Source organism: Orbilia oligospora (assembly GCF_000225545.1).
Source record: "Orbilia oligospora ATCC 24927 unplaced genomic scaffold scaffold00173, whole genome shotgun sequence".
Taxonomy (NCBI): Eukaryota; Fungi; Ascomycota; class Orbiliomycetes; order Orbiliales; family Orbiliaceae; genus Orbilia; species Orbilia oligospora.
Window position 1 is genome coordinate 28,373 of NW_011645730.1, and position 14,513 is coordinate 42,885.

Genomic DNA, 14,513 nt, shown 5'->3' on the forward strand with positions numbered 1-14,513 from the left:
GTGATCAAACATTCCAAAATGCATTCTATCTGCTAAAATTTGCAATTATTCTTGATACCGAGTCACAGTCCCTTCCGCGGGACGTAGGTGACATCCGAAATGTAAAACAAAAACAGAAGTATGTAGAGGTATTCGACAGATAGATAGTGCCAGTTCATAGTATCCTACCTGCCACTAAGGTGTCATACCATATAGGAATACTCTCATATTGTGAATATTTCGGCTACCCAGGACCGTCAAACTCTATAAATCACTTCAATATTAGGACAATGTGAGAGCGGTAAATAGTTGTAACCTTTCTAAACATGGATTTTTCAAGAAATATGGTTAAAGTTGGATTCGAGGCTAGGATAAAGTATTTTATCAGCCCGATCGTTCAGCCATAGCTGTGCAGAAATTGCCAGCGCTCGCTTTACATACTTCTAAAGGACAATGACCCTAGCTCTAATGAATTTCTACGTATCAATTTGATTGCCTCAAATAAGCTCCAGCCATGGTAATGCTTGCTCAACCCCTGTCAGAATTCTACGAAGGCTCCATAAGAGGCCTCTAGAGTATCTTACGAGGGATACTAAGAAGTATAAAATGCAGCAAGCCGCTGATTCCCTGCTACCTTGCCTGTTCAAGCCCATTCGCGCTCGCGTTTTCAAATCAGTCTGCATCACTACTTCTCAAACCCTTTCGTTACGATAATTTAATTTGTTTACAGTTTCTACAGCTGATAGCTCCCCACTATGTCTTGCAGAAAGCGTGGGCACAGGGGGGAAGAAAACAGATTCCTCTCCGTTGGGCGGCCGAATCTTCACTCGACACCCATCCTATCACCTCGCCCCATTGTGTTTACGATTATGGCCTGGTAATCTGGCGTATTTCGACATCGGTCAAACCTAAGGACATGGAAGGGTATGAAACTATGGTAAAAAAAAACGCTCCACTTTCTATAGCTCATAATCCATGAGAAAAAGCAGAAAACCTCATTCTATTCGTGAAGTTTGACTAACCTTTACGCTCTGCCTAGCTGAAGCCAGAAAACGTGGGATTTCAATACAAGGGACTGGGAAATTTTGGGGCCATTATCTATATTCAAGATATCGATAATTCAGGTCTGGCCGAGAATGCTCCTGTATCTATATTACGAGATATGTTGGAAAACCCGGAGTTTGTTTGGTTTAAAGATCCTCGGGACGTAGCCAAGCTCAAGGAGGCTCTGGATGAACTGTTAAAGGAGGGAGCCACTGGACATGTTGAAGCAATGATTGAATTATCGATCTTGGAAGAAGCTCAAGGAGTTTCTTTGGATGCTGATGTTATGGAATCTTTTCATGATTTTTAAGGTTTCTTTATCAGCTATTAGGGCACGAATCTAGTCATGGTCCCTTTAGGTTAAACTTTATATGACAAATCTGTTTGTTTCCAACTTTCAAGCCTATTTCTCGATATACGCCTTAATCTAAAGCACGTCACCGAGGCTGGGAACCGGATCTTCACACAGCTGTAACAAAAATTCTGTGGGAACTGGATTGAGGAACTAATCGACCTGATATGGGCTAGGAAACTATGTGAAGCCTACAATATCCCACTTAAAAGCTCTATTAATCTTCGCTCGGACCTGATCTCCACAAAGGAACCTCCGAGCCAGCAGCCAACCGAAGAAGAAATTAGTGAGCTTCAGCGCTTTCTCACGGATTTCCTAAGCGAATCTAGTGACAACTACACTATTAGCTGGCGGAAATACCATGATACTCATATGCAGCGGTTTGGAATTGAAAAAGCCATGGTAACCACCGAAAACTTTCTATTGGCCGACACATACTACCTTCGGAAATTCAGACTCCTCGAAATTTTCAACCCTCGGCATCATATTCACTGCTTCCAATTCATTTTTAAATTAGTCCTTCGAAATCCCTTTATACAAGACCGGAAGGCGCCTTTTTCAATATCCTCAGAGAATTAAACTCAAGTTATTATATCGAAAGGCTGCTGGTAGAGGGAGACCAGTCAGCTCAACCCCATGGGTTAAGTGGTCAGGTATATGAAAAGCATTCCCAAGATTCATCCCCAAGATTCATCAATTCGACAGAAGTATACTAGGATAGCTGAAGAGATCACTACTTTTACTGGTATCATGCAACCCAACCTAATAACACCCCGCAACGTATCTGTAAGTCCGCAGAGCCGCCAATCTATCGACCCTTTTAAGACTCACTTGGAGAAAGGTGCGGCCAGTAGGATACAAAAAAAAGCCCCCGGCTCGCCCAAAAATATCTTTGGGATAAAGAGACAACCCCGTCCATCTCTTTTGTCAAGAGGTATTCGATCAAAGCTATCTATGGTAGTCACGCCACAAGATCAATGCTTACCAACTTAATTCATGATCGAATACGTTCTGTTAGGATTCTCGTTTGGCTGTACCTAGGCAGTAAATTCTAGCCATAGCATCATTTGTATGACGACTTTATCTATATCAGACTAATACAACATGCTTTTTTATATGTTGCCCTATAAGCTAGAGCCAGAGCGTCTTCGGTTGGTATAAAGTCCCAATGCGAAAGCTATATTTATACCACGAGTTTATAAATCGAGTACCCTTTATCTCCCAACCCCATAAAAATACACTGTGAACTTCATATCAGGTCTGAATCAACGCTATGTGTAACTGTCAGTTCGATTATATACTAAGACCCCTTATCTTTTGATTGTGTTCATGTCCATGCGATACCACCTGGTATATGGGAGAACAGGCACCATCGAATTCAATGGGTGTAACAGAGCCGCTGGTACAAAGACACCTTCTCCGAACTCCCCTCCCCCATAGCTCTAGTTCGCTTCCGCCAGAGTACCAAAACCAAATCGACGACCAAAAAAGACTACTTTAAGCGGTCTAAGGGCATTAGTCATTATTATCATATTATCATTTCCTGTTTCTCAATCAATGGAATGTTATCACGTAATATCGAGGCCCGACTGTATTTGTAACGTTCATCTAGATTATTTGTAGGCGTCACCGATCAACTTTGCGCCGCGTGGCGCAACAGAACGCATCGAATCCCCTCATTAACCAGCATTACTGGGAGGTTCAGATGCGCTTCAGCTTGCTATCTCCGAACTACATGATGTGTGATACATCGATCCTGTTGTTCGAGAAACAAGAACCGGTTTAGTTCTCCATTCGAATCCGAGACAGGTTACATACTCGATAATTAAAGCTACTATTGCAAGAATGTCAGATCATAGAGTGCGGGTAACATATTGGGTTATTTAGAGTTCATAATTCCGCTCAGTGTAGTCCTTTTTCGATTCTCACGTCACTATCGTAGATCATCTGGTCCTCTGCCTCCAACCATACGGTTTGCAGTATGCATGTAACTTGAGCATGCCCGTTGGTTCTCTTCAGTTTGCTCATACCGTATCGGGATTAGGTAGTGTTCGCTCCACATGAGTGTCCACGATTGCTAGATACAGGCCCTGATACCAACATGTACCCTGCAAAAACGTGCCACACATACCAGTCAATTCACAGCGAAATTCCGTGTAGAATGCTTGAACTTTCAAGTTGAGTGTTTTTTGGCCGTCCGCTCTGGTGTGGCAAGCGGTCGGGCCGATTATATCAGACCAGGTGATCGAGGCCGAGGTGGTGTGCAAAGTGGGTCTAAGGTACGAAGTGCCTTCTGAAAGCTTCGATCCCAAAAACAGCCTCGGCTTTAGCACTCCAGCCTCTACCACTCCCAGTCCGTCGCGCTGATTACATCAAAACAGATTCTAAGCAGTATCAATTCAGCCCAGTTGGAATGGAAGGGTGGGCACAAGGAAATACTGGCTGCATGGGCCCACTTCTCGGCTGCATGGTCCATGGAGCTTGTACATAGATCGCTAGCGTGCCACCCATAAGTGGGTCGCAGTACTAGCAAAGCAAAGGGCCATCTATCATGTCATACTTGCTAATTGATTTTGCTGATGGTTACACATGGCCCCACTCCCCAGACCAACTCCACTTGTAAATTGCCATTTAACAAGGCTAATCCATGACGCCTTTAGTGGGGCTCCCCCTCAGTTCCGAAATTCATGAGTGCTCGTCGACCAACACCACGGCCGTGCGCTAACGAGCCAAGAACTCCGTGCAATGGCTATCTGATTAAGCACTTATCGTATACCAGTCTTTGAGTCTTTAAAAACCCAAGGTTCCGCAAACGATCGATGTCGGGACTATACCACCTACCCACTTACTATTCGGGGACTTTCACTGATCATACCAAACATGCCTCGACCAAATATTGCCGAAGGGAATAGGCCAATCAATCCGCCTGAAGGGCATTTTATGTTGCTCAATCCCATCTTAAACCAGGAAATATACCCAGATCCTCCAGATAATAGCATCATTATAAAGTTAGTCAGATATGTTCCAGCTGATCCATACAAAAAAGAGCCCATGATATACTATACACTCACAACCTCTATCATGGGCCCACCACTGCATTGTTCAATTTGGATAACTATAAGTATAATCACAAACTTTGGAACCTTTTTAACAGCACCAACTAAATATAATTTGTTTGCAATCAATGCTTGGAAAATTCCCCAGAAACCTATTAAATTCTTTCGCAACATACTCCCACAACCTATGTCTAACTGCGAATAACGTTTATTAATCCTCAGAAACCGCTAAGATCATTATATGGGTGTGGTCCCGCGATTATGACGAAACTCAAGAAGGCCTTAGTGTGATAAACATACTCTGCAAGTATCCTATACCGCTCCCGTAGGGGCCGCTGGAGCGTCCAATCACCTATAGCGCACTCGAATTTTACCCAGACCCGGAATTGCCTCCCGGTTTGGATTCACAAGATACTAGACAAACGCCATCCTCTATAGCTACAATGTCTATCAAATCAGAAAATATACTAGAAAAACAGTTACCAACTGCCCCAGAATTAACTCTGGGCCAAAACTCATAGGAATTTTTGTTAAGTTTTAGCCCATCAACCATGAATAGAATTAGAGTAGAAAAAAAAGTTACCCATTCTTTAAATTGGAAATCTGAGAGTAGGGCAACCCTTAGACCTTTAATCAAACCCCAAAAGATTCTTATAAGGTAGTGGAAAAAATGTACTTTTTATATGGAAATAAATATGAAACCATTTTCCACGCTTATTAGGTCTAAATAGTGTTTCGAATACTCGGGGTTAAATTGTGGGAATCGTTTATGCTGGTATATAGGTGTCGCAGAGGAGAGCAGCTTCATCGATCTACTTTTTTAAGTTTATTGAAATTTTATAGTATTTATATTTATTTGTATTCTGTCGTGGTGCCTTATATTACTCGCTATTTAGTATCAAATTAACCTGATACACAGAATGATAATGATGAAAAAGTTTTGAGCTCGAATCGCGGCCTATGTAACTCAATCTCTTCTTCGGCCACACCAGCTAGCCGCAAAACATCCACTGCTTGTACGCTGGTTGAAGCGCTTTTGAATGCGTACATGATATTCTTGTGATCTTCTAATGAAAAGAAATTAACAGAGCAAATTGGAGTATCTAGAAAAATCAATACATAAGAAGCTGGTCGTTTAAGCGGGTAGTTTATCCTCCCGTTCTGTCTACAATTTTGTGGAAGGGCGGCCGCACGGGCGTCGGCGTCTTGCAACTGTTTTTTATGTGTCTCCTTCAGTCGTTTGAGGTCTCCAGTCTCGTAACCAGCGACCGAAGTCGCCTTGAGTTCCCGGATCTCTTTGCTTTCAACCTCATCGATCTTTGGTGCTAGTTAGTTAGTTCATAGTTTGAGTTTATAGGCTGGTTGGCTGGTTCGCAAGCTAGCTAGTTCATGGGCTAGCTCATGGATCTCAGGCCGGCGGCCGCGGTTCATGGTCCCAAACCAGCCTGCTAACGTCAGTATTGGCCTGTGAACCAGCCTGCGAACAAGCTCGTAAGCCAGCCTTTGAACGAGGACTGTGAACTAGGCAGCCTGGGAGGCATGTAACTATGACATGAAAATTTCGGAAATCACAACGCTGTCAAGACGTGAGTACACAACTGTTTGAACCATCACTTTGGAATATGAGAGGATTCTTATAATTTGCACGTTTATGTTGTCGATGTCCTGATTGTTAGCTAACACTTCAAAAGGTATAGGAGAAGGACAAAAATGTGCTTATCCAAAAATGGACTAGTACAAATATGTGCTAGTACAAAAATGTACTAGGAAGCATAAAAATGGGTTGGGGACGCAAAAGTATGCTAGGTAGGACAAAAGTGAGTAGCGCAAAAGTGTGCAAAAAAGTTAAAAAATGCAAAAAAAGTACGGGAGCTGCAATAAAAAAAACCTCTCAGACGGGGAATCGAACCCCGGTCGTCCGCGAGCAATCTTTGGCAGGTAGGATGCCAAATTTATGATGACAGGCGGAAATCTTGACCACTGGACCATCTGAGATGTGATTGGTTCAGTCCACTGAACCAGACAGCCGGTGCTATTCTTGGAAAGATTTCTCTCAATTGATTATTTATCAACCTCAAAATACTTTGGTCAAATATGGGAATGTCGAGACCGAAACTAGGAATGTTGGACGGACAAACACTTCTGATTCCCACGCTTCGAAGTCGTCCCAACTCCCATGCAATGGACCCCGTACCACAATTGTACCTTAAAACATGCCCATCTTATCTTATCTTGGGTTCGAATATGAGACCAATTGCTAGATCTTATAACATAGCTATTTTTCCAAGCACCGTCATTATATTATCGCGGCATTCCAGACCCGAATTTTTGCCTTTGGCATGTATACTAAGCATAATATACCCTAAGTTGGGACAATCTCGGCACCAGCAGTTAGAGCCGAAATAACTTCAACAGCAAAAATATTGTCCAAAAATGATTGTAAACTTCATTAAACACAAGGCTTATTTTATGATAAGTATAGTCGAGTACATTATAAATTGGGGATGTACATATAGTGCGGTGTACCCACGACCATAAATCTATCTAGCCTTAGTATTCTTGTATATAATCAGGCCCTGAGGTAGAAGGGAACGCGCACAATAAGTTGATATTCAGCTATCTATCGTATCGATCTGAAGTTTTGGCACGCACAGGAGGTGCTTCGCTAAAGTTTTAAGGAATTAAGCCTTCCGATCCTCAAGTGTGAATATAAGAACAGCTCTGTGGGTGGAGGCTAATTATCTAAGTATCTGGTACCGAGTGTCTAGGACCGAGACTGATTCCCGCTCTGGAGAGGTTTGCGTAACTCGAATTTTCGTAACTACCCCAGGACTAATTCCGCGATTTGTCTGTTTTCTTCCCCTTGCTGGTATTATTCCCTCCTGAACCTCCTCCAGTACCCCCGCCACTCTTGCGATTGTCTCGCCGGCTACTACCCCCATTGCCTTCACCATTCCCTTTATTCCCTCCGCTCGTGTAACCATTGCCTCCATTCTTCTGGTCGTTCCCGTCGCCCCTCTGGCTATTCCCTGCACGGTTCCCTCTCCCCCCTCCATAGTTTCTAGCACGACTTTTGCTACGGTTTCTATTAGCACTATTGCTTCTGCCTTGTTGAAGATTTTCCACTCTTCCCCTGCTGCTCTCCCCACGAGTTTCCTCGACGACGATGGAGGGAAGTGCGCTGGGACTAATTCGCACTTGACGCAACGCGTCTTCAATTATGCTGGTACCGCTCACTCCCAAATATAACTCTAGGCGAGTGTTAATGTTCGTCACAGTGCTTTGAAAAGCTCGTTGGATCGCCTCTTGGGATGCCTCGACTTGAACATAAGAGCAGTGTTGTATTCGGGCACAGACATCTCGTAATTGAGGGTTACCACCATGGGAAGCGTCGATAATGGTTATATGGACATGAGGGATACCTGGTTTCTCCAAGCATGTCTGGACGTCTGCGAAGGTGTTGTTTTGCGAACAGTTTTCCCGGCCGTCGGTGAAGATAACAATCTCGGGCTTGTAAGATTGGAACTCTTTATTCCGCGGAGTCTGCTGGACGATTTGGACGATCGCATCCCATAATGCGGTGCCGTCTCGCCTTTCGATACGACCAGTTACAAGGCCTTGTAGGTTGTCTCGCAACCTAGTCCAGTCGACCTTCTCCCGGTTTATATAGGAAAAAAGAGTCTGCACAGATGCCGCAAAAGACCTATTAATCATAAGGGTGAGCAGTCAGCTTCACGTCGGCGCAAACTTTTGGTTATAACTGAATCCACGGTCGCTTACCTAACTGAGACCAAGTCCCCGTCGTTGAGCACCGAGTTGACACCCTCGATACCACCAATGACGGCATTAATAAGATGGGTCATCGAGCTGCTCACGTCGACACCGAGGGTAACGCGACAAGGGCGTGGAGATGTTACTTTTTGTTGTTGTGGCATTTCAATAATCAATTTTGCTTGACTGACTTCTCCGCGAGCATCGCGTTGAGCTCTGTTACGAACGAGTTCAGGCATTTTGGGTTTAAGGTAATACGAAATTTGGAAAAGTCTTGGTCTAAAAGCTGGAAAGTGAATGGGATGTATTAATGCTGACGAAGGATGCTTTATTAAAGGTTGAGAAGAAATACTGAAAAAGATGTTGGTTGTGCGGGGTGAAAGAAATACCGAAAAGATGTTGGTTGTACGTAGTGAACGAGGTAAAAGTAGACAACGAAAATGCGGTCGAATAATACAGGAAATGTGATACTATTCTGGAAGGCTTTGATCAGATGAGCAATGAATGTAGTTTTTTAATGTTGGATTTTGCGATATAAAGTGGTCTCGTAAAGGGACTGAGTGATAAATCTCGGGGTTTTGTCAACTCGCCAAAGCCTGGGGTATTTATGCATGCTCTCGACACTCGATCGATTCCAGGATCCATACTTAACATTGTAGCCTCGCTCTGGGGCGCCAAGTAGAGGCTGGAATCAGGTTATGCAATATCAATAAGTAATGGTAAATCCTTCACTTCTATCGTATACGCGTAGCGGCGAGGGTCATTGATTGCTTTTAGCATGGAAGGCCGGATGGGGAGTACACATTATATTTGCCTTTTCGTATTGAACCACTGACCATCATGCACGGAAACAGTGGCTTGCCAAGTTGGTCTTGCTTTGTGGTGCCAATGCAGTCATCGCCTATTATATAGAACGTCTTTTGTACAGGGTCTCTACTGAAGGCTGGATGTTTTTATCATAAGTAACATGACTTCGAACATACCTTGGCGAGTATTGCTGCAGATCCTATTCGAAACACCTAGAATTTTGCATTGAAAAACCAATGATCCTACACCGTTGAACAAAATGGGTTCTAGCAATGGCGTTAAACTGGCTTTGTAACCCCGGAAGTTCACCTAAAGCCGTAGTTTGTTGTCTCGTACCCAGCTGGATGACCCCGCAGTTAATGCGCATCTGAGTCTTATATGCACAAGGCCATGTATATACATTTACAGCCTTGCTGCATAATGAAGTCGCGGCGACTTTTATGGCATTACACGTACGTGAATACGTACTTAAGACTGCTAAATGACGCTAGAAATATCTCCGAGATCGAGATAACATTATCCAGATATCAAAAAGTATATCTTATTGGTAGTATTCTGGCCCGTCCGCGTGCCGAAAGGAATGCAGGCGTTACGTAACGTATATAGCAAGCTCAAGGCTTGATCAATTGAATTGATCGATGGTCGACCCAGCTCTGCAGCTGCAGCTCTACACCTCCGATTGGTCCATGGTGACACAAGGCTGACAGAGATACCTCTTGGCAACATTGTGCAATTGTGTTGATTTCTTAAAAAGAATATACAACATCAGAAAGTTCCTAAAACTGGAATAAACTATACACTCCAAGTCGATCATACAACTTTAGTTCCTTTTCCTCATAAACTGTATATTAAAATTCAACCCCGGCCCTAGTGTTTGGATGGCAGTGATTATACCATACAGGGTCTAAATTCGCAATCGAAGTTCGAAATCGGGGCTCGCTCACAGCTCACCAGTCCTTGTGACGTCTAGGTACCAGACGTACTACTGGCAGTAGGTTTCACAATAAGGGCCTCGCATTGGGGCCGCTCAATCAACCGACATCACCGTATATATAGCCAAATAGTTTTCGAGCCGCACAGAATTTGCAGTACTACTAGCCAACAATGTTAGATCCTCTCAATTCTATTCTCATGTACTGGTCGTTTTTTTGTTCACTAATCCTTTTGCGAAAACAAACAAAAAAAGTTGCCCTATCTTAGTACTCTATAGTATTGCAAAAAAAACATAAAAAAAAACAACTACAATACCTTCATTTACTTTTCTACCTCTCGAAAATCAATCAGTATGCTCGATCCCCCACTGCCTAAGAAGGTCACCGACTTGTCAAAGGTGGTCATAGAGAGCCTGCGTGGCTTGAATGTAACACGCTATAGGGGCAGAATGCTTTCCCCTGCAACTTGTATTGCTGGCTCACGATAATTTGAGCTGTCCTGGATTACACTGACCCAGCGTGCCGGCTTAAATCAAGAACTGTGTTTGGCCCGACTTATCAAGACTATGTAACAACTCCATAGCCACGAGATATTGCTTCTCTTGATCGCAGGATTACTTTCGCCATAGTGGCTCCGGCTTGTGAGACAACTAAGGGGGAGTACTGAAGACGTGAGCGTATTATTAGAAGCAAAGCTCATCAAGACTTCAGTATGAATGGGCCTGGGACTTGAAGGGCACCCTTTACCGTGTTAGATTGAGAGAACCTTAAGCATAAAAGGACCCCGTTCTTACCCCTCGATCTCAATATTTTTCGTTCACCATCTAGCAGATAGAAAAGAACAGGAACACTACTCTATAGCTTCTCTATAACCTTCAAAAATCAATTTAATTCTTGCAGAAATCATGTTTTCTTCACCCAATATGACAAGCATCGCATTCTCCGCCAACACAGTCAAGCTCCAATTGAACCAGGACATTGGAAGCGCCACCTTCACTGGCACCGTTGGCAAGAACAGTGCCAACCATGCCGGCATCACGACCTCGCCATTTGCATTCATCGTTCTTACGGAAAATTCCGGAAGCCCCGCCAACTACTTGATTCAACCCAACCCAACCCAACTCACCACCTACAAGACTTACACTCTCACTGGTCTGTATAAAACTCCAAATTTTATAAAACTTCACCAACTTGGAAACTAACATGATAAAAAAATAGGTCCAAATGGCTCCGGAGTGGTCTTATTCGTCGGCCCTGGTGGTAAAACTGTTGCCACCTTCAAGCAGTAAGTAAGAATATTCGTGCTCTCCCCCTCCACTCGAAACCTTTTTAAATTACGCCCATAGTAACAATAATTGTCTCGTAAACCAACCCCCCCGTAACAATCACCTAGTTTATCGTTCTTACAATACGATAGCTGAGCGGTGGAGTTCAGAGAACAGAAAGAATCAAGCCCCATGATTCACATGTCTAGTCTGATACTCAGACCAGTCTCAATCTTTAAAGTCATCCATCGATAGCTGTTACGCAATGGCCTGTCTCAACGGATTTTTGTTTGCCATGACATTTGTCACACGCGCCCTCTCAGCCTGTTAACGTTAACAATTAAATTCAAATCCCGGGTTGAATCAGTGATATTCCTTGTACAACTGTGACTAGATGTTATGGATGAGCTTGTTAGAATCGGAAATATTCTGCAAATGAACTATAGTAGTACTCCGGAGGAAGGTATATCTATGTATTCTCTTTAGATTTTAAGTAATGAACAGAGATCAAAATTAACTAGTGCTATTTGATCATGTTATTAGGTATTTTACTGGGAGGCTGGGAAAGTTCCTATTTATATCGAGCTGATATATGAGGGCTTGGTAGTACAGGGGTTACTGATTGGGCATTTACCCTTTTGGGACACCACAGCTTGACACGGGCTAGCAAACCTAGCCAAATTATCAAATTGTGCCGAGCTAAAACGCTTTTGAAGTAGATTTCAACTGGATATTAAGACATTATCAGTACATAGATAGGTACTTCGCATTTATCCGCTAGGACTTGGCGGTACTTGGGGTTTTGGTCGTCGTGATGGTGATTTCGAGACTCCTATATCCTCAAATCCTACCCGCTCCAGTTTTAGGTTTCCCGGTACTGTAGACATACAATCCGAGCAAACAGCCGCGGATAGAGCCTTCTGATAACTCATGGCTATAGCCATCCAAAACTGTTCGTTGGCCTCGCTTGCTTCATCTTCTGGCTTTGACGTCTCTGGTTGCTTCTGTGGTAGGGATAGTGGTTCTGAAGGCGGCATGGTGGAAGGTGGTGTCGGAGCTGGTGGGGGCGGCATACCACGGTATGGTTCATTATTTTTTTTAGACTTTTGTCGCGCCTTGCCTCTTTCTCGTTTTTCTCCTTCTTCTCGTCCTTTCCGTAATTCAGGTTTTTTCTCTCTTTGGAATCTTTCGACTTTGCTTGCTCCTTTTGCTTGGGATAATCCTTACGCCGGGCGTGTTCCTTTAGCTGTGCATACTCCTTTTGTTCTCTATCTTCCTTTGGCTTCGTATGTTCCTTTCGCTCTCTCTCCTTCCCTTTGCTTCGGATGGTCCTTTGGAGTTGTATGACCGCTTGGCTTTGGGTCCGTCTTTGCTTGGTTCTCGGTCTTTAGTAATTCTTGTCTACTTGGGGGGTCCCTCCTAAGTTGGATTGTTGGTGGGGGATCTTCCCAGGCCATATTTTGGTTTGGGTGGCCTCTTGATGACTCGGCCTTGCAATGGGAACTATCATGATGTTTAGGCTTTTTTGCAGGCTCACTGACGAAGGTTTCGGTGAGGACTCTTTCTAGCTTGGCAGCTCCTGAAGAGCGCCTTGCCAATATCCAACTATCTGCGGTGGATTGATATGAGGCGGCGACTTCTTTAAGGAATCTTTCCGGGGCTGCTGATGATAGCGATTGGATGTATCATTCCGAAGCTGTTGTAAATTGCCAGGGGGAAGCTTTGTTCAACGACACGTCTTTGTCCCTCCCCTTGTCCGAAGGGCCATTCGCCTGCTGACCTTTCATTAGAGAACCAACCCACGATGGTTCATTAACTGGCGGGTCATCCTTGGGAGCAGCCTTCGGTCCATCTTCGTCTGGACCATCAAGCCAAAAGTCATGTTGCTTTCGGTTATCGTTCCGAGCGTCTTGCTATAGTAGACCTTCAGTCCACGCTTTTTGCTGTTCTTGGCCATCATACCATGCTTTGGGTTTGCTTTCCTTTTCTTCATCATCCCAATTATCAGATACGTTTTCACCGTTGCCATCCCGTTTAAATTGAGATTTAGACCGAGTCGGAGGAGGGTCTTTGTGATCAGGGGGTGATTCTTCTACTCGTTTCTTGGGACACCGCCGGGGATGGGACCGAGGGACTCTTCGTCTTCGTTGTAGACCATTGTTCGTGTAGGTGGATAGATGATAGAAAGAGGGCTGGTAGGATTCGTGTTTAGAGGAGTAGGTGACGGGATGGAGAATTTGGTGGTTTGGAAGCCTCTGGATACACGGCAGGGAAAGGCCAAGACATCATGATATCGCGATATCATTTAGTAGCTTGCTATAGACGCGTCGATAGAACTGTCAACATCAATTTGCCACTCTATTCATGCCTATTACTCTCTTCCTCACCTGACTATTATTCGATTCGCATTGAATACCATTTTTCGTACATCCTTAGTCCGCCGCCTGCAGAAGAGAAAGGTATGGCATCAATTCCCTTAACTCGATTGAAATCCTTCATCAGAAACTAATCACGAGGATAAATAGAAGAGGTGTCGACGATACTTGAAGAAGGGTTTGTGGGCATTTCTGTAGGGAATGATCATGACTGGAAAAGAGATCGAAAGACGGGCCGCCATCGGATGGTGAATTCCGACGCCCGTACCTACTGGATGAACTCAAGTCCCGCCCGTATTGGAAACGGCGATGGACTGAGCACCAAAGAAGCATGAATTGGAACCAGAGATGGGTTTGGTCCGGTTAAATGAACTCGTGTCTTTAACCTCCTAACTCACAGATGTACCCAAATTCATGATTCCGTTTGAAACATCCGAACAGCTGAAAAGCCATATCAAAAATAATCGCAAAAACACGAAACATTACAGAAGGAGTAGTTATTTCGCGCCCCAGCCTGCAAGAAGGAGCGGCCCCGCCCCCCCATTTTTAACTTACTTCCATGCCACACCCGACGGGCTATCCAATATTGAGATTCCAAGCGAGAAAACGACTCGTTGGAACAAGAATAGAATATATCTAGAATACAACGGCTAAAAACCAAAAAAAAATAAACACCGGGCTGGATTTCAAAATGGTTTCCGAGGGGGCATTCAAATCAAATATCAGCCTACCCTATCAAGGACGTGGAATAAACTAGCTACTGGGACATAGGGCTAATAAAGAAATCTAAATACCACTTTCAACTCTGAATATGCTTTGGGGCAGCTTTAGTAAGGGGATTTAGCCACAAGTTAACTAGCTTCAACCTTAATGCAACCGGTCGATTTTATTTCCATCATAGGCGACAGATGGTGTTGGTTAAAAATTACAGA

At 43.9% G+C, this 14,513-nt stretch overlaps 5 protein-coding genes across 5 annotated transcripts; 2 read left to right on the forward strand and 3 right to left on the reverse strand.

Moving 5' to 3' along the window:
• Window positions 1-585: 585 nt before the first annotated feature.
• Window positions 586-1,333, forward strand: AOL_s00173g5 (uncharacterized protein; the record flags this gene model as incomplete). Its single annotated transcript, XM_011127747.1, has 3 exons — window positions 586-654; window positions 710-916; window positions 1,019-1,333. The coding sequence occupies 3 exons, from the start codon at window positions 586-588 to the stop codon at window positions 1,331-1,333; spliced, it is 591 nt and encodes a 196-aa protein (XP_011126049.1).
• A 5,930-nt stretch (window positions 1,334-7,263) lies between these two features.
• AOL_s00173g6 (uncharacterized protein) lies at window positions 7,264-8,441 on the reverse strand (the record flags this gene model as incomplete). The annotated part of the gene is made up of 2 exons (XM_011127748.1): window positions 7,264-8,134; window positions 8,212-8,441. 2 exons carry the CDS (start codon window positions 8,439-8,441, stop codon window positions 7,264-7,266), a joined length of 1,101 nt encoding a protein of 366 aa, XP_011126050.1.
• Window positions 8,442-10,864: 2,423 nt separating this feature from the next.
• AOL_s00173g7 (uncharacterized protein) lies at window positions 10,865-11,230 on the forward strand (the record flags this gene model as incomplete). The annotated part of the gene is made up of 2 exons (XM_011127749.1): window positions 10,865-11,093; window positions 11,160-11,230. The coding sequence occupies 2 exons, from the start codon at window positions 10,865-10,867 to the stop codon at window positions 11,228-11,230; spliced, it is 300 nt and encodes a 99-aa protein (XP_011126051.1).
• A 746-nt stretch (window positions 11,231-11,976) lies between these two features.
• Window positions 11,977-12,279, reverse strand: AOL_s00173g8 (uncharacterized protein; the record flags this gene model as incomplete). Its single annotated transcript, XM_011127750.1, has 1 exon — window positions 11,977-12,279. One exon carries the CDS (start codon window positions 12,277-12,279, stop codon window positions 11,977-11,979), a length of 303 nt encoding a protein of 100 aa, XP_011126052.1.
• Window positions 12,280-12,474: 195 nt separating this feature from the next.
• AOL_s00173g9 (uncharacterized protein) lies at window positions 12,475-13,163 on the reverse strand (the record flags this gene model as incomplete). The annotated part of the gene is made up of 2 exons (XM_011127751.1): window positions 12,475-12,866; window positions 13,010-13,163. 2 exons carry the CDS (start codon window positions 13,161-13,163, stop codon window positions 12,475-12,477), a joined length of 546 nt encoding a protein of 181 aa, XP_011126053.1.
• Between the last annotated feature and the right edge of the window lie 1,350 nt (window positions 13,164-14,513).